At 47.2% G+C, this 17,867-nt stretch overlaps 1 protein-coding gene across 1 annotated transcript; it reads left to right on the forward strand.

The window, feature by feature from the left end:
• Positions 1–12,830: 12,830 nt before the first annotated feature.
• ZNF706 (zinc finger protein 706) lies at positions 12,831–17,588 on the forward strand. Its single transcript, XM_088533592.1, has 4 exons — positions 12,831–12,924; positions 15,243–15,379; positions 16,572–16,679; positions 17,284–17,588. Exons 2-3 carry the CDS (start codon positions 15,245–15,247, stop codon positions 16,665–16,667), a joined length of 231 nt encoding a protein of 76 aa, XP_088389718.1. The 5' UTR covers positions 12,831–12,924; positions 15,243–15,244; the 3' UTR covers positions 16,668–16,679; positions 17,284–17,588.
• Positions 17,589–17,867: the final 279 nt, after the last annotated feature.

Here is a 17,867-nt window from a genome sequence, read left to right on the forward strand (position 1 = left end):
GAAAACAGCGAAAGTCCTGCTACAAAAGCACCGCTCCGTGTTGCCTGTGCTATAGGCGCAGCCCACGAGGTGGCAGAAGGAATCACCTGGGGCTCCACTGGAGCCTGTTCGGGCTTCATGTCTCTGTAGCACTGGTATTTTGATTTTAAAGAAAAGCCAACTGCAGAACAGAGCGTATTTAACTTTCAGGTATCAGCCTGGGGACAGGATAAGCGACCATGAGTTATCTATATGCACGAAAAGCAATCAAGACAAGCGTAAAACATAAGCAGAATGTGTGAGCTCCTTTCTAGCGCGACATGTTTTGAAGAGGGAAGCTGGATAACAGCAATGACCAGAACTTGCCTTGTCTCCTCGGAAAGCAGCACCTCGTGAGAAGATGCCCACAGACAGCTCTGTTTCAGCCAGACTGCCACTTTATCACACCAAACCCTCCTGTCCTCTGTGTCTCAGCCTACTCTAAAGCTGGTGGGAATCCGTTAAAAAGTAGACGGTGTTCAGCATTGCAGGCCATTAATAAATAACCTGAAGGAAAACAATACATTGATTTATTCAGGAATACTTAAGACCAGCCTTTATTCTATTTATTTATTTTTTGTCTCAGAATTTCATACAAGCTCCAGAGAAACCCTGGCTCCAATGAAGCTTACCCAGACAGGCAGTATCTCTGAGCTTCCCCCTTGAGGGAAGACGCAGCGGTAGCATGACAGAATGGCACTGCCTACAGCCATACACTTTGGGTATCTGCTTTCTGGCAGAACCCAAGCAGAAGGATACTATATATACCTCAAGTGCCTGGGTGGCCTTTTGCTAGACACCCAGTGTATCCTGCTTCTGCTGAAACCATTTGCTGATGGAAAGACAGCTCATGCAAGCACACGGTCTTGCACTACACAGCGAAGGACTAAACTACCACTGCAAGACAGGATTTCATACTGTTGAACCCAACTACAAAGCACAAAGTCTGAGGAAAACCAGTTTTATTCAGTCTGCCCCTCATTCTTTCACAAATTGCTTCTCGTATTTCCCAGATAAGTGAGTGAGGTCAGTTTAGACCGTCTTTATGTAATTAGGCTGTCGGTGGAATATGTCGCTCCTCACCACCCCTGTTGTGACTAACTGGGCTTAGCAGCGATTCCTGAGGAGTTTTGCTGACTGGGCAGCAAGGCAGCAGCTCCCAGGCCACGGGGAGAGGGCAGCGAGTGCCCAGGACAGCTCTTCCTCATCAGGATCAGACAGCACCAAACACCATGCTCCAAACCAGCTCTGTCGATGAAACAATTAAACACACATTTAATGTTTGGGGGCAGAGGGAAGTCTTTTACTACTTAAGTCACTGCATTATTTCAATATCTAGGCCTCAACCACCTACTTTTCTTCTCAGCTTTTAAGCAGGGCAGCATTTGGAGTAAAGTCAGCCATAACCAGGTAGCTCCTTGTCCCTTGTGCTGCAATGCAGTTGCCTGCAGTTTGGACTCTCTTGATGGAGGGGTCATCGTGCAGGGTACACACGAGCTGACTACATGATGGGTGGTCCTGCTCATGCAGCTTCCAGAAAGTACTGGAGGAAAGGGGGCCATTTACAATGTTTTTGCTCTTTAGTTGCTTCACTAACTTAAATCTCCATAAGTCTACCCCCTCAGCAGGCCTAAACAAACTCCTCAGGAACATGCAGTGTTTCTCACACATCCTCTGCAAGCATCAAGCTACCACTGCTGGTAAATGTTCTCATTTTTATGCTCTCTGGGCACCATCCTGGCTTGTTCTGCCTTTCGAAACTATCAAGTTTTCCGATCAGGGCTTGCCTGGTTCTGTTTGATCCCTACAGAGCACAGTACATTTATAGCACCACTGCATAATTAACAGCTGCTATCACTTGCTGATGACAGACATCTGTTCCAATACCCATTTGTTTCTCATGGGCTGAAGTTTTGGGCTAATGTAGATATCTCCAGAAAAAAAAAAAAAAAAGAAAAAAGAAACGGGCAGTTCATTTGTACCCAAGAGTTTCTTTAGATTTAGTGACAGTGCTCTCTGATACAAAAGAAGTCTTACTCCAAAAAGATAAAAAACAGTTGAGCGGCAGAGCTAAGAAAGCCTGTTTTCCCCTGGAATTTTAATTGGATTCTCTGGTGTCTAGCAAGATGCAAACTCCCATCAAAACCTGTCTGGGTGGGATGCAGTGCCTGCTCTGCATGGATCCCCAAGCACCCAAGAGAGCCGCGGTGCTGGTGCCACCCTTAGGGGTGCTCTGCTCACGGACGGCTGCCCCCTCTGGCTAACAGTTCCCTCAGATTTTGGCTGAAATCAGCTGATGGGCCTGAAGTCACTAGTGGGACACAATGGATGGTTGTGTAAGCCTCCTTTCTTGTTGAAAAGGTTCCAGGAAAATATATGGCCAGAGCAACTGTGTGCATGGAGCTAACTGAGCTCTGAGTAAACTTACCCAGCCAATTTACCTCAGTCAGTCCAGTCCTGTCAACAAATGTAACTATTAATATAGGAAACACGCCAATAAGGCCCAAGTAGCTCTGATAACATTGTGTACGAAACAGAAAGGTTAAGATAAAGTCAATGGAAAGAATTTAAAGGCCGGTGAGATCTGAGGCTGAAATGGAGCCCTGGGAGCTCTGGCCTCAGCCAAGTTGTTCCTATTCTGCTTCAGAAGTACCCTTTGTACTCCTGAAGGCCTCCCCTGAGAGGAGAGATTGCGGGTGACCAACCAGAGGGTGCTACGTTACTCCTGAAAAGAAAGCCCTTAAAAACACAGTCATCACCTTAACTGCTGCCTCTGTCTGTTGGCAAGAGAAGAGAAATCAGAGCTACTTCTGAGTTAGTGAGATTAGACAGGCTGGGCCAGCGTACTGGGGAGGCAACGCCAGCAGATGTTGTGCTAGAAATGAACGGGACTCTGCAGCTTGAATAGATGCCAAGGAGCAAGTCTGATCTCCAGAACAGCAGCTAACAGACCATGAAGAGACGCTGGCAGGGAAAACCAGCAATCAGCTGTCGAGAACTGTGACGCGCCTGTCAGTGAGGAGCGTGGGGCCCGGCGCTGCATCCTCCGACGAGGTGCAAGCTGCAAACGACCAACTGCCCCTCTTTGGAGTTCACCTGGGTGCTTCTGGAAGGTGTCACACACAGACAGCAATGCTCCCACCAGCGCAGGCGGGGTGCATTTCTCTCAGCATTTCTATATAGGATACAAGACTGCATTGAACAGAGAGCAGAACCAGACATACGGCCTAATACAGCTGTTGTCTGAGTGCTTGCAACCCACCTAATGCTGATGGAGTTGTGCACGTCAGTGCCAGTGAGGCATGCAGCCTGTAGTATTACACAGGATTATCTCTTTTAGGAAGACTTGCAGGCAAATCAAAGTTCAGAAATTCTTAGTCTCACCTTCCTTGAATATTCAGGAATAATGTTATCTGCAGCTGACATTATTTGTCACGACCCTGCTTCCTTCCTCATTAAGACTGGGCTAGCTAAGGCCAGTTTGTGGCATGTTGTTTGAATGTTAGTGGACCCATTCACAGGCAGGTCTTGAAAGGCAGTAGGGAAGACTTCACCAGAGACCAACTATACTAGCAGGATCTGGGTTTAACTTTGCTAGATTCTGCTGTGTCTACACTAGAGGCTTTTGGAACATGTTGGAACATGCTGGCATTGTGCTTGTCCACCCTGGTCTCAACCCTTTCTTTGAAGACTATCAGATGTCTTTAATGGACAGCACATACTTTTTGAGGATTACTGACACTACATCAGATATCATTGCTGTGGTCTTCCCGTCACAGTATCATGGAGCAGCTGCTTCACCCTCTGAGTCCAAATAACAGAATCCTGAGACCTTTCCCAGGAGCCACCTGGCACTTTTGGTCTGAAAGGTCATTACTAGACAGTGCCAGGGCAAATAACCTGCATGCCATCCCCCTGCTCAGAACCAGTATGAGCGCTGCATGCATTCCAGAGCAGACAGGCTTTCTGCTGTGATCAGTCTGGCTTTTTTTCTCCTCCAGTAAATCCCACCTAGAAAACTTCATCGTAAGATGAGATGAGACACAACATGCAAGCATGCTTACTGGTTTAATATCCTCTGTCCCTAATGCTTCATCCTAACTGCTGAAAGCAAATATTTTTGCAATGAGAAAGCTGCTGTTTGAAGTCATCACAGTGGATTTGCCCAGGGCAGGATGCTGATGTGTGGGGGTCTTTTGTGCTGTACAGTACATCCCAGAGCATCTCTCAGTATCTAGTGTTGCAGCTGAGATACAAGGGTATAGATGTCCTATCGTAAGACAACTGAGAGCAGTGGATCCAGAATCTGAGGCTGAATCGGAAGAAACACAGCTGAGAACAGCCAGCTTGGTAACAAACTCCAATTCTTTACCACCATCACATAATTATCCCGAAAAGCCCTGAATAATTTAACAGACTTGATCAAGGCCTTTTCTCTTGGCCAGGCTGCCCTTGCACAAGAGTGGCTCCTTGCACCTCCTCCTATATCGCAACACAAACATTTCTACCTCCTTTACGGCCGGGTGTGGTGAAAAGCCACCTGCAGTGCTGAGCCAGCAAAGGCTTCTTGCCCTCTCGTCACTGTTTGCCCAAGTGCCTCACCCTTGTGGTGCCTCTCCAGGCAGGAGGGACGGGTCCTTCTACTGCGTCAAGCACAAAGGTCCCTTCCTGACCAGCCAGAGGTCTAAGCAGTGTAGCTGCCTGTGAGGAGACTTAGTCACTGAGGCTCTGTGCTGGTCCAGGACTAGGGAATTAGGGATATGAGCAGAAATGGGATAGAGTTTTTGAGAAGCTACATCAGTCTAAGGGCTTCCATCAGTCTGTTTTACTTGCACGGCCGTATTGGGTACTGCCAGAGGCTCCCAAGAAAAGACGGAGTCCAGATGTTCGTAGTGGTTAGTAAACATTAGGTTCTGCCTTTTGCTTTATAGAAATTTTGCCTGAATGGGCAAATAGGAAGGGGCATCCAAAGAAGGATTTGAAGAAGTTCTCCAGGACTTCTGAGCACCCAATAAATCAGAACAACAGCTCCAACAGGCCTGGGCATAAGCAAGACCTGGGCGCAATGAGACAGGTTGACTCAGCTGCACGTGCACACCAAGCTCTGCGTGTCTAGGACATGGTCCAAGAAAGCCAAGACAGAAATACACGCACCCAATTTATACAAGCCAATGGAAAGCATGGGAGCAGACTAGTATCGGACTGTGTGAAATCTCAAAAACTAATTGTAAATGGGAAACCAGCCTCAATGCCAGCCTCGTTAGTAGTGTTGAATCTGTTCCTAGCAAAACACCTTTCGGTACAAGTCCAAGCAATTTGGTTTATCAAAGAGAGGGTTACAAGAGTAAGTCTTTTCAAATTAGCTTTACAGGCAAGAGTAAGATTTAATTTATTTATTTTTTCTTAATTGGGCAATTTAAATGAGATATTTGATGTATTCTAACCAAGTGAATACTAAAGTGTAAAGTCTATACCTAATGTTACCTCAAAACCAGCTCTTGCTCCTTTTTAGTTCTCCGATTCTCCTTGAAGTGTTCTGCTGTCTTGCCTGACCAGAGATGTGCATTGCTCTCACAGAAGCATTATTTATCCTCTTCGGTTTCCTCCTGCAGTTTCTCTGCAAAAGCCAGATAGAGGTATTGTGAGGCTAAAGGCCAAAGTAAAAAAGCAGCCTTCTGCCTGTGCTGCTCAGACATCTGCCATGTAACAGAGGATTCCGATTCCTGCATCCCATAGCAGACTGAGTATCTGAAGAGTAAACCTGTGAGCATCTAGCGAGACACAACTGTGTCCGTTGTGTATCCATGCTAAGCAAGCTTTAGATAAGTCACGTCTTTTGTCTTTACGTAGCTGCAGCATTTTGGCATTGCTGGCTGCTTCCCAAAAGGAGCTTTCTGCCCTGCTCCTGCGCCCCGCAGCGCGTTGCTCTGCCCCTGCACCTCATGCACTCTGGGACCTTTTGCAGGAAGCAATAGGATGCAGTGGACTGGTGCAAACTAAATCATTCCCCTGATTTCTCTTGCCAGGTCCCATTTATCCTCTAGTGTTTTTGAGCCAGATCTTACTACGTTCAAAGCCCTGTCAGCAGCTGGCAGGAAACCCTGGCAAGCAGAGCAGTCCTCTCAGCTCTCTTTGCAGCAGCTCTTTGGACTCCTGCCTCTAAGACATGTGGCGACTTCGGAACCACGGTAACGGGGCATCTGAGAGGAAAAAGGTTGCAAGCCAGCAGATGTTCCTCACTGATCCCATCCTGGAGCAGAGACTGCCAGGGAGGCTGCAGACCTGGGCAAACCAGCAGCGTGTGAGACACTGTGGGAGGCCCGAGGCTGCTGCCCTTTGGCAGGGTACGTCCTGCAGCTGCAGAGCCCGCTCCTGACGTGCCCTGCGCTCACTGCCCGACACTCACTGCTACCAGGCAGGAGTGCAGCAGTGTAGAGCTAACGTTTTGGTTACGGCAGCACGGGTGGGCACTGCCACCAGAAGGGCTTTTCTGCCAAATACTGCTGGCCAAAATGCCATGCTTTGCAGGGGAAGGTATTAATGGGTCTGTCCTCGAGGCTTCCTCTGGAGAACAGAATTAGTTCTTCATTTCAGCTTGTCCTGATCAGTCTTCTCCTCTGGCCTCTTTCAGAGACCTCAGTCTTTCACCCCTGTAACTGATGAGCTCTAACTAAAGCAACCCAGTACAACAGCTGCAACCAATTCCCATCCTTTTCTTCTTCATGGATTCCTCTTCAGGGATTTCTACCACTTCCACAGCATTGAATTTATCATCTTGCTATTGCTGCTCTTAGCAGGAACACAGCATTTCCTGGCTCTTCTTCTCCAGGGCAAAGATCAGCTAAGCTGCCATTCCCTAGGAGTTTGTTGACTGGGTTAACTGCAGGCACTATTTTATTTCTCCCTGGTTTACAGGTGCCAACAGACTCTCCACTTGTGTGTGTTCCTTCTTTGCTGTCATTCAGGGATGTTTCATTCTGGAACGTGACCTTGTCTTCTGCTTCCCTGGCCAGCAAAAGATTTCATGTGCTATTTGGATAGCAGAAAGAACCTTCCACTTTGCCCTTAGCAGCTTTAGAAAGGCAATGAAATCTGCATATGGACAACTGTGGTGAAGAAGTTAAGACAGACAAGAAGTAACTGCTCCTTTTGCAAGGTACAACAGGCAGCTGTAATATTTCTAGTACAGGGATGAAGCCTTGCAGATGGGCTGAAGAAGGAAGCAAGCAGAGCTGGCAGAGATTTTGATGGACCTCAAAGAAGCATCGTTGGGATGTGCAGCCACCAAAAAGCACAGACAGGGGGATGTATTGACCTCCGGGCTAGAGGTAAGTTGTAAACGGCATCCGTGTCTTTTTCGTGAAATTTTTAATACAATTACTTTAATCTGTATGTGGCACAGTGCAAGGATTTTTTCATGTTTCATAAATATTTTTCCCCATACTGCCTGTGCAGAGGGAAATCTTGATATTCCAAATTAATTACAAATCTACAGATATATTGATTTTCATGATAAAGCAGGACTTGAACATGTAAGAGGCTCAAAAACATGAATGGAGGGCACACGTAAAAAAGGAATGAATGCATCAGATTAATTTGTGTGCATTTAAAAATGGTGAGCGCACGTAATGCTGTGCAAAGCTAAAATCTATTTTTAAATGTTAAATATAAAACTCTATAAAAAGAACGGCAGGGTATGTTCTCAAGGTCTCCAGTTTGTCTATGTGGGTTGGTCAAAAAAGCTGTGGCATGTTGAGAACGGCATTTGCACGTTGTTTTTAGTAAAAATCACATCCAACAACATGGATTTAAAAGAGGAGAAACTGCAAAATTCTTACAGGTCACAAGGCAATCTCTGGCCATGATCTCGAGGAGGTGCATATGCCTTGCCACCCATTGAGCATCTGAATCTGTGAGCTTGTAACTGCCTCCTCCTCACTGTCCTTCTTTTCCTCAGGTCTTCTTCTAAGATGTGGGCAGCTCCACGTTGCATCCTCTCCTGAATAATTTTTCCCCTCCTCCAATGGAAACCAAACTAGTGTTCACTCGGGCAGCTCTGTCCATGGTTGCTGCAAAGGTTCAGCAGGAAGAAAAAGTGGAGAGAAAGGACAATTGATTGTAGCCTCTGTGCCATGAAAATCAAAACAACATCTTATGGTCAGCTTTGGGACGCCTTTTCCCTGATACTGTCCTATTCTAAGGCTTGGTAGCAAAAGTATTTTCCCAGGTTGTTCTGTTGCACGGGATCCTGGGCACATGGTAGGAATGAGGTGGGTGGAGATGACTGTGGCATCTGCTTTTTGGGAAAGTTAATGAATGGCTGGGCACCCGGCAGGCTTCCAACTCAAAAAATGGTGATTGGGTGATAAAAATGGGGATTGTGCAGCTAGAAGGGAAGAAATCCCAGCACTCTTACCAATGTGCCTCGGGGGTCTGCTGACAGGAGAGTGCAGAGGACAGCACCAGGAGGCCGGTGATATGGTGGGCATTGACTCAGGTTGTCCTTGTCCTGCAGGATGTCACCGTGGCGCGTTCCCAGAGCAAGGGCTGTGCGCAGAAGGGCAGCAGGAAAACTAGGAAAAGATGCTGCGATGCTGCTGACTGGGGTGATCCTTCAAAACTCACTAGGGAAGTGGAAGGGTACTGCAAGGCTGAGAGTCCTGCCAACAGCGCTGCACTGCTGGGCAGGTTCACTCCAAAACTGAGCCTGGTCTTGGCTCTCCTTCTCACTCCTCCTTTTTTTTTTTTTTTCCTCATTTTTTACTTCTTGTCCATCAGCATTCCTTACACTACAAAACACTTACTTCTACAGTAGGATGCAGAAAGATGCATACCTTCAAGTGCCTTAAAATATGTCTTTCTTTAGTATTTACGTATTGTGATTTGACATCAGCTTACACCCGTGCAGAACTAAGTCCTAGCAAACCTGTATAATGCAAATAATGCTTGTAGTTCTATTTATATATATTTATATACGTATATTTATATTTATATATGTATATGCATTTGCCACAATAAAACATTGTTCAAACCATCACCTTTTAAGACCATGAGATGTCAGCATTCAGGCTCTGGAAAAGCAGCACTCGGCAATCAGAGACAGAGCTATGACAGGAGTTAATATTATGTCAGAGAGGCATGAACTGCAGGTATGAAAGCTGGAGCACTGGCTGTGAAAAGCACACTCACAGGGGAAGGGATAGTGTGCTAATACATAAAGAGGAGGTAAAAGTCCAGAAAAGGGTAAATCAGCAAAATGCTACTGTATTAGGCCCCTAAAAGGTCAGGTACTGTTGCCTGATGCTGTGTATCAGACTAGCAGCTACAGAGGGTTTCAACCTGTTGAGGCTTCTGCTGGCAACCATGTCAATCCCGTCCCCAAGATGCACAGATCCTGATTCTGACCTACCATTGCATCTGCTCTGAACATCCTTTCAAGGCTGTGGAGTGTAACCCTTGCGATCTTAGACCACAGAGCCAATCTCTGCTGATCTGTGTTTTTGTCAGCAGTGGCCTGGATCCATAAAATCCAGTGAGAAGATCTCTATCACTTACAGGGTTAGGGCACATCCCATCACTTGCTCAGACGTGCTGAGGTGTCACGGTGGGGCACAAAACAGAGTAAGTCAATGAGCACGTGCACGGTACCAGGCAGCATTCGGCCACGTGCCAGCACTTCGTTGGTGAGACGGGGTTTGCAGGACCGCTCAGTTGCAAGCAGAGGCAGCCAAGCAGGAAGCAGACGTGGTCGGTGCTGGCTGCCGTGGCAGGAATGTCAGCAGGAGACCTGGCAGGAGAACAAGCAGAACAGCTATTCTGAGCTAATGACAGAATCGGTACCTATTCCACCACTACCTTGTGAATGATTCCTGTGCTTTTCATTTGCTCCCTTCTAGCCTGTTCTTGCACCTTCTAGTAGTTTCTCCTTGGCTGCTTCCCTCCTGAGGACGCCTCCATTTTCCTTTCTCACATCATGGTGCTCATGACATGGCCTTAAATTGGAACCCTGATTCTCACCAGTTGTGACACCAAGTGAAAACAATAATGCCTTCTTTGTTTCTACACTGGGATTACTCTTAGTGGAGCCACAAAAACTAAAATGTTTCAGTCACAACTGTATGGAGCTTTGTTTACATATATGTATATAATGTCATTGCAGATTTCAATGAATGGTACCCACCAAAACATTTTGGGTAGCTTTGGTTTGTACATGGTGACTAGCCTCTTGCATTTGGTCTACCTTACTGCAGAATGTCAATGTCAGTGGGGCTTTTGAGTTGTTTTTAAAGAAAAAAAAATAAAAAATAAGAGTTAAATTAGAAATGCAGAAAAATGCTGCAGTACACTTGCAATAATTTGAAGATGTTTCCATTTAAAGCTTGTTTCTATTTTTCATTTTAGCTTTTATTGCTACTTTCATTCATATTCTCTGGCTTGCTTACCTTGTAGAGGAGCAACACAAAGCAGATGCAGTACAGGAGACAGGCAAAATATAATTAAAACCACTTGATTTTGTTAGTGCTATGCAAAGCATCCAGTAACAGCCCAGTGCTGCTCTCTACCTGTTTTTTGCCTCAACTCTGCCTCTTTCCTTGCACACCTGTCCCTGCACACACAAATGTCCCCTTTTGCAATAGACAGCTTTCAGGCAGTACAAAAATTGAAGAATTACTTAAGAGTGAATGGCAAATTGTCCTTATTATCCACATCCTTATTATAAAGGGGGCCTGTACTTTGTTTCACAATGGGTTCTATTTCCTAACAGTCTCTCTGGAAGTATCTGAATGGCAGAGTGATGATTTGGACAATATTAGGACCCCTGCTGTGGCCAGGGCCTACAGCACAAAGGGATAAAAGACAAAGCAGCCAGAGGGAAGGTCATGGTCCTCTGTCCCGCAAGGAGATTCTCTGTTCTACTGAAAGCAGAAAAGGCAAATTCAGCCATGATCCGGGGCTCAAAATGCTTCAAGAGATCTGCTTTATCAGAAATTCCTTTCCAGCCAGGGCTGTGCGACAACGGGAGCTGTTAGAGGGACACAACCCTTGAAAGCGAAGCCTCCAGTACCGCGGCTAAGGTCAGCATTCCTGCCCTTTATCAGCAGCGGCCAGGGAAAAGGCTACTTTTTCATTCGGCAGCCTTCTCGCTGATCAAAGGGAAACTCGCTGTGAAAGGCACCTGCTTCCAGGTGCGAAGCGCAGCGTGTTGGCCACCGCCACGAGCACGCGCACGCCCAGGGCTTCTCCACGGCTATCTGCACGCTTCCGAACCTACCGATGAGATTGTTTTAGCGCATCGTGAGCAGCACTGCCCAGATAAAATCTTTTTTTGGCACTGTCAGTTTAACGTGGAAGAGATCACTGCCAACAGGAATGCTGGGGGAAAAAAACCTAATTTTGTTATCGCAGGCTTACGTTTCACTGTCTTAGGAGGTGTTGTCACATGTAGACCTACTCCCAGTAACTCAAGTGTCAGAAATCTGCTACACAGCCCCCCTAAAACTGCTGTTGTGCCAGGGGCTCAGCTGTAACTCCGAATGACCTGAAGCACCTGCCGCTTTAGGGATTTGGGTTTTTTGTTTTGTTTTCCTCTCTCCAGAAGGGCACATTGCAGTCATCTAACCTGGCCCTTTCTTAAACAGAAACCAGCACCTACTAACACCTCTAGCAAGCCCGTCACTGCTGCTGTTTTGGCCCTAACACAGAAGGGTTTCAGGACTCTAGATCCATTTTAAAACCACAACTGCTCAAATTGCGGCCATCCTGTGTTTGAGCAGAAGCCACAGCTGCTGTCTCGGTTTCTCCTTTTCATCCAGCAGGTGTGCAAACTGAGGAGGCACGGGCATTTGGCCTTCCTTACACCAGCCTGCATGCCAAATAGAGCACTCTCCCTCCCCTGCCAGGCCTGCCTGCACCTCCGTTCGTGCAGGCTGGTATCTTCCAAATCACTTGTACTGGTCTGCAAACGACTTGCGCTCCCAGCCGTTCTCATCTCAAACCGCTTCCTTCTCAACTCATGCGCTTCAGTTCATAACCCCCCATTCCCTTTTCTATCCATTTGGCTCTCGGCCTCGGCACGGGCCTGGTCTATGAGCCGTTATCTGAAGACGATTTCACAGTGCCTGGGGCTCCAGCCCGGCCTGGCCCCGGCTCTTGTCCTCCAGCCCCTCCGGAGCTCTCCCAGCTCCCACTCAGCAGGAACAGCTCCTATTTTTAGGCTGTGCCTGCCCACTAAGCGCAGAGGAATGTGACGGCGAGCGGGGCCTGCCAGGAGCAGCAGGAATGGCCTGTGGGGACGCCCGGGCTGCGGCCACAGCAGCTGCTAGAGCCCAATGAACCTTCAACGGTGCGAGAAGGGTCCCGGTTTAAACGGTGCGAGAAGCAGCTCCAGGGAAACCTGCCCGGGGCTGTCCGAAGGGGCCGGGCAGCTCCCGGCTCTCACAACCAAACCGCCTGAGCTCGGCTGTGCCGCAGCGCTCGCTCCTACGCCGGCAGCGCGGCCGCTCCAGCGCCCTGGGGCCTTCCCCGGGCTCGGCCGAGCGCGGCCCTTCAGCCCGGGGGCGCCGGGGCCGCACGGGGCCGCCCCTCGCAGCGCGGCGGGGCAGGACGGTGACTCAGGCACTGCCCCCGCCTCGCGCTCCCCTTCCCTTCCCGCCGCCGCTAAAGCCGCGGCGCCGTGCGCCCCCTCCCCCCTTATGTAACGGGCCGGCGCCGCCATTGGTCGGCGGGGCCGGTTCGCGCCGGCTCGCGGGGCGGAGCGGGGCCTGCGCACTGCGCCCGCCTCCCTCCCTCCCTCCCCGCTCCTTCCTCCTCTTCCTCCTCCTCGTCGTCTCGGGCAGGCGGCGGCGGCTGCTGCGGGGCCGCGCGGAGCCTTCCCACCCGCTCGCCAGGGCCGCGCGCCGAGGCCGGGTGAGCGGCGGGGCCGCGGGCGGGCGCTGGGGGGGCTGCGGCGGGAGGAAGGGCGGGCGGGCGGGCCCGGGGCTCCCGCGCCCTCCGCCGGCCCGTGGCGCGCGGGGGCGCTGGCCGCGGCCTGCGCCGCTCGGGCGGCGGAAGCAGCTGCCGGCGCCCGGGCGGGGAGGCGGCCGCGGGGCCCGGGCCGGCCGGGCCTCGCTCCCCGCTCGTCCCTGCTCCGCTGCTGCGGGTCTCGTTCGCAGTGGAGCGCGGCCTGCAGCCCGCCGGCGTCTCGGTCGCAGGCGTCGCGCGGGGGTTGGTATTTGTGAAGCAGATGGTTTTGTTGGGGTCTCCCTCTTTGTGCCTTGGCTGAAGCGGCACTTGCCCAGTGTGGAGGAGCTCGATGTGACTGAACTTCTGCGACGTGTTAGTTAACAAACCTTTACCAAGGGACTAAAACACAGTAACGTGAGCTGATTTATTGTCATATTTCTTATTAGCTATATCTGCATGTGTCTGTTCTATCTGGAATTCTTTGGCTTTTGGAGATTTGTTGTGATGCAATACAAGAGGACTGAAATTCATTTTCAGGGGCTTCTAGTACATATAAATATACTGCTCGTACCTAATTTATTTATTTATTTTTATTTATTTTTCCAATGGGAACGCAGAGCTCTTGTTAGGCCGTGCTCTCCACAAGCGAGGCCCTGGCCGGATGCTGCACTCTAAGGGCAGCAGCCGCTGGGAGCGTTGACAGTGAAACCCAAGCTGGTATTTTTGACTGCTAACACTTGATACTGTATCCCATGGAACTGCTGAACGCTGGAGACTTTGTATTTCTGTATGGTTATTAGCCTTGAAGGCAAGAAAATGAACTCTGTTGCAAGCCGTATTAAATAGTTATAGAATTACGTGGACTTGCGAATTTTTGTCTAGAGAAATTGGTAGGGAAAAGGGGAAGGCAAAAACAACATGTAGAATGACTCTTGTACAGAGTTGTGTGGTGTGGTTACGTACAGTGAGTAAAGTGGCCTCGTTTGGCCCAAGAGGTGCCTTTCGGTCTGAGAGCGCCCTTTTGGGTCGGGACCTCCTTGTTGATGAAGCGTGGAGTGCTGTGAAGCTGCTGAATTTGCAGGTGCAGTTGGCATTTCATGAAAAGTTTGTTTCTATGGTGGTTCAGAGCCCTTTTTGTAGGTACTCACTGGAGCTCAACCGTTGTCTAGGCAGGCCATTCCCCTTGCAGTGGAAAATTGTCCCTTCCCATGGGAAGGACCACGTGGCAGGGCTGTTGCATCCGTGCAGTACATTTTCATGAAACGCTGCTAAACTGCAAGTTTCATACTGGGACAATAACCAACAAGCCAACTTCCTGTCCTCATTAGGCTTTACGAGTCATCCTGGAAACAGCAGTTATTAGCTGTGCTGCGCTTGCGCTGGAATCCAGCATTTCCAGGAGAGCTGCGCGACTGGATCACGTGTGGGATGCAAGGGACTGTAAGGAAGATGGTAGCTGCAAGTGGGCTGCGGGTTATATAATCACACTTGGAAGTCTGCTCGGTTTGAGCTCCTGAGTCTTGCCTGGCATCTGCTCTGGGGGTGGCAGGCGGGCTGGGCCGGGTGTCCTAGTAGGCTGCATGCAGGTGCCCTTGTAAAATACGTCATTTTTGCTGTTCCCTGAAATGTAGTTTAGTAACGAATTTCTTCCTTTTCATGGTGGACCTTCTCATGGCAGGTGGCAACAGGGCCCGATTCCTTTATGCTTCTGTTTTGTATGGAGTAACTCTACTCCTTTTTTTTTTTTTTTTTTTCAAAAGAATATGTATGTAAATGCATGTAAAGTCAGCTAGAAATCAAAGGATGGCCTTGAATAAAGAAAGTGGTTGTGTTGTTCTTGCTGTTCCTGGGCAAATCGCAAGCAGGTACATCAGAAATGCCCTGGTTTGTCTCTCTTGGGAACTAGTTTGCTTTCCAGAAGTAATGATTGAGTCTCAAGCTGAAAAACAAAACAAAAACAAAAAAAAAACCCCACAGCAATAGAGAATAAGTAAAGTTTTAGTTATTAAAAACGTTTCAAAGGTAGGATTTGAAGCTTTGTAGAAGCGGAAGCCTTAAAATGGATGAAATTACTTTAGTCATTTAACATTTTGAGAGATGCTAAAACAGGAGAGTCCTCTCAAAAAGAGCTTCAGCAGACATCTGCTGTATATGAATGATGGGAGTCATACGCCTAATAGGAAGAGCACTTGACTGCTTTTGTTCATAGCTGTGGCTTCTGGGTCAGCTGGCAGCAGTAGTTTCTCACACGCGTAGACTAAATGTCTTCTTTTTGTTTGTAGATATGGCTCGTGGACAGCAGAAGATTCAGTCGCAGCAGAAAAATGCCAAAAAACAAGCTGAGCAAAAAAAGAAGCAAGGACATGATCAGAAGGCTGCAGCCAAGGCTGCCTTGATATATACCTGCACTGTCTGTAGGGTAAGAGGAGCTGAAGGCAAAGCGTCAATGTAGGCAAGGCTTTCTTATAGCCTATAGCAGAGCCTTTTAGACAATGGTATAATGGAAGCTAAAATACTTCTAAGTGGCCAACTCGCTTGTGGCTCTAAGCATTTTTGTCTGTTGTGTTTCTGATATAAAGTAGTCGTGACTTGTTTGCAGGTCGTTCACTCAGCTGATTGATAACTTAGCCATAAGAGCCCGTGCGGACACGTGTGCATGTTTTGCACAGCTCGTTATCCTGCCTAGTGGATTGCAGGGGCTGCACGAGGTGTCACTATGTCCTGTAGAGCTTGAGATCCCATGAGATCATTTCCTGTACAACCTACATGAAACGGTGGTTCCTCTGTGCTGGAACTGGCCTGCCCTGGGATCACTGGTTATAAATGTTAGTGAAGAGGGGGAGAGTGTTACTGCATGATGTTAAAAGGTGTCATGCAGGTGTGATAGACAGTAATTTTTACTAGAATGAATTACTTGACCAAAAAACACTAATGAGACTATGGATTCCCTCTGGCTTATTTCCTGAATGTGCCAGTTTTGGACCTAAAGGATAAACTTGTGTTTTTCACCGAAATAGCCCATTCAAGAGAATAGGTTTGTCACTCTTAATATCTTCATTAAGATTCCAGATTAAGGACTGCCCACTTAACTCCTTGTAACCAGCTGCTCTTTCTGTGAAATGGGCACTTAACGCCTGCAGGAGCTAGTGACAATGGTCTTGGGTGGTTTGTGCCATGTAGAGGATCAGCCTGTGCTGCTTAACTCCTGACCCTTTCCATTAACAGAGTAAACAAATTTTGTGAAGATCTGATCCTGAAAAGGATAAACACTTATACTTTTTGTATTAAAAAGGAAAGTGGTGAGGAAATACATACTCCACATGCTGTTTTGGTGGAAGACTTAAGACCTGCAGGAAGGTTTCTTGTAAGAACAACACTGTTGACAAATGTGTCAAGAGTGTGATGCTATTGCTTAAAAGTAACTCTCTGATACTGAGATTAAATATTCTTAATCTGCAGCTAAATTGGTGCTCCTGTCAGTAGAGATGTCATTCTGTGTTTGAGATTTTTTTTTCCTTGGTAAAGCAAATTAAAATGTAGTGGTAGAAAGTTTTTGTAATATCATTTAAGCCTTGTACTGTGCGTAAAGTTCCATGTCTCTCTCTAATCAGACACAAATGCCGGACCCCAAGACCTTCAAACAGCACTTTGAAAGCAAGCATCCTAAGACTCCACTTCCTCCAGAATTGGCTGATGTTCAGGCGTAAAGTTGTCTACAGGTCATTACATTACTTTCTAAATAATATTCTGAGAAAGTTGTATTATATACCGTGCTTTTTTTTTCTCCAACTAGCAAAGTATTGGAACTTGCTGCTTTTTCTCTAATATGAAAATTAGCTGTAGGTTAAAATATACCCGGAACTGTTAAGCAGAAGTGAGCCAATGCCTGCGTAAGTGAAAGGGCTGTGGCACTTCACTGTGCAAAGATGCTGTTTTAAAGGGAATTAAGGTTATTTGAAATGGTCATTCTTGGTTATAAAAAGATAGTATTAGTTTTTGCTTTGAACAAACATTTGTAGAAAATATAATCTGCCTGTTGCTACAAAACACTTAACAGTTGTTTAGCATGTCCAGTGATGGAGCATTTTTTGTTCCTGAAATTATGCAAGAAGATTTTTCTGCATTCAAACATAAAATATAACCTCTGTATTAACTTCTAGAGAGATTTCCCAATTGCCAGTTGTTAGGCTGTAACTGAAAAAGCAGCTGTAATGTAAAAGGCTGAAATAAGGTAGAAAGTGCTAGTATGGTATCTCATTCACTCAAAGATAAATGCCATTGTGTAAGAGTTCAGCTTAACTGAGTTATTCTTGTTTTTTGTAGGTGAAGTCATGGCACCTATTGACTCTTCTACTGTCAGATCTTACATAACAAACCTGCAGCTGCTTTTCTAAAACTGTTGATCAGCAAAAATGAAGGGGCTACAGAAACATTCATATTTTTATGCTGTTCCCTCTTGGGCTTCATGCAAAGACAATTCTGTGTAAATGTACAGTTGTGCCCTACTTGGAAATCCTGAAAAATCAGTCCATACTTATTATAAAAAATTTTTTACAATTGTAATTATATTGATGTTCATATTGTGTAAAATAACTCATTTAATAAAGTAGTACTTTGATTTTACAGTATCACAGATGAAATGCTTGTAGAAGTTCTGTTTCAACTTTCTGCATTATCTGCCTTATAAAATCCTTAAAAAAAAAAAAAAAGACAAAGTGGAATCTTCCCTGTCCTGCCAAAACTTGAGCAGTATCATTCCACTGAAAGTAATGTACATTACAGGGAATTAATCTTGAGTGAAGAGGGAAGCTGCTCAGCCTTGTTCAGTGTGCTGTGGGCTTGAGCTCAGGCACCAGTGCTCAAGTTCTTGGCTCGAGTGACCTCCCTAGAAGCTGCATTAGCCCGGG

This window comes from Tinamus guttatus, unplaced genomic scaffold (genome assembly GCF_059628265.1).
Source record: "Tinamus guttatus ecotype Peru unplaced genomic scaffold, ASM5962826v1 Tinamus_guttatus_pri_ptg000510l, whole genome shotgun sequence".
Classification (NCBI taxonomy): domain Eukaryota; kingdom Metazoa; phylum Chordata; class Aves; order Tinamiformes; family Tinamidae; genus Tinamus; species Tinamus guttatus.

Bases quoted from the DNA above. Each gene is read 5' to 3' on its own strand.
- ZNF706 (XM_088533592.1), top strand. From the start codon at position 15,245: ATGGCTCGTGGACAGCAGAAGATTCAGTCGCAGCAGAAAAATGCCAAA. The intron at 15,380-16,571 runs GTAAGAGGAGCT...CTCTCTAATCAG, and splicing joins ATACCTGCACTGTCTGTAGG to ACACAAATGCCGGACCCCAA.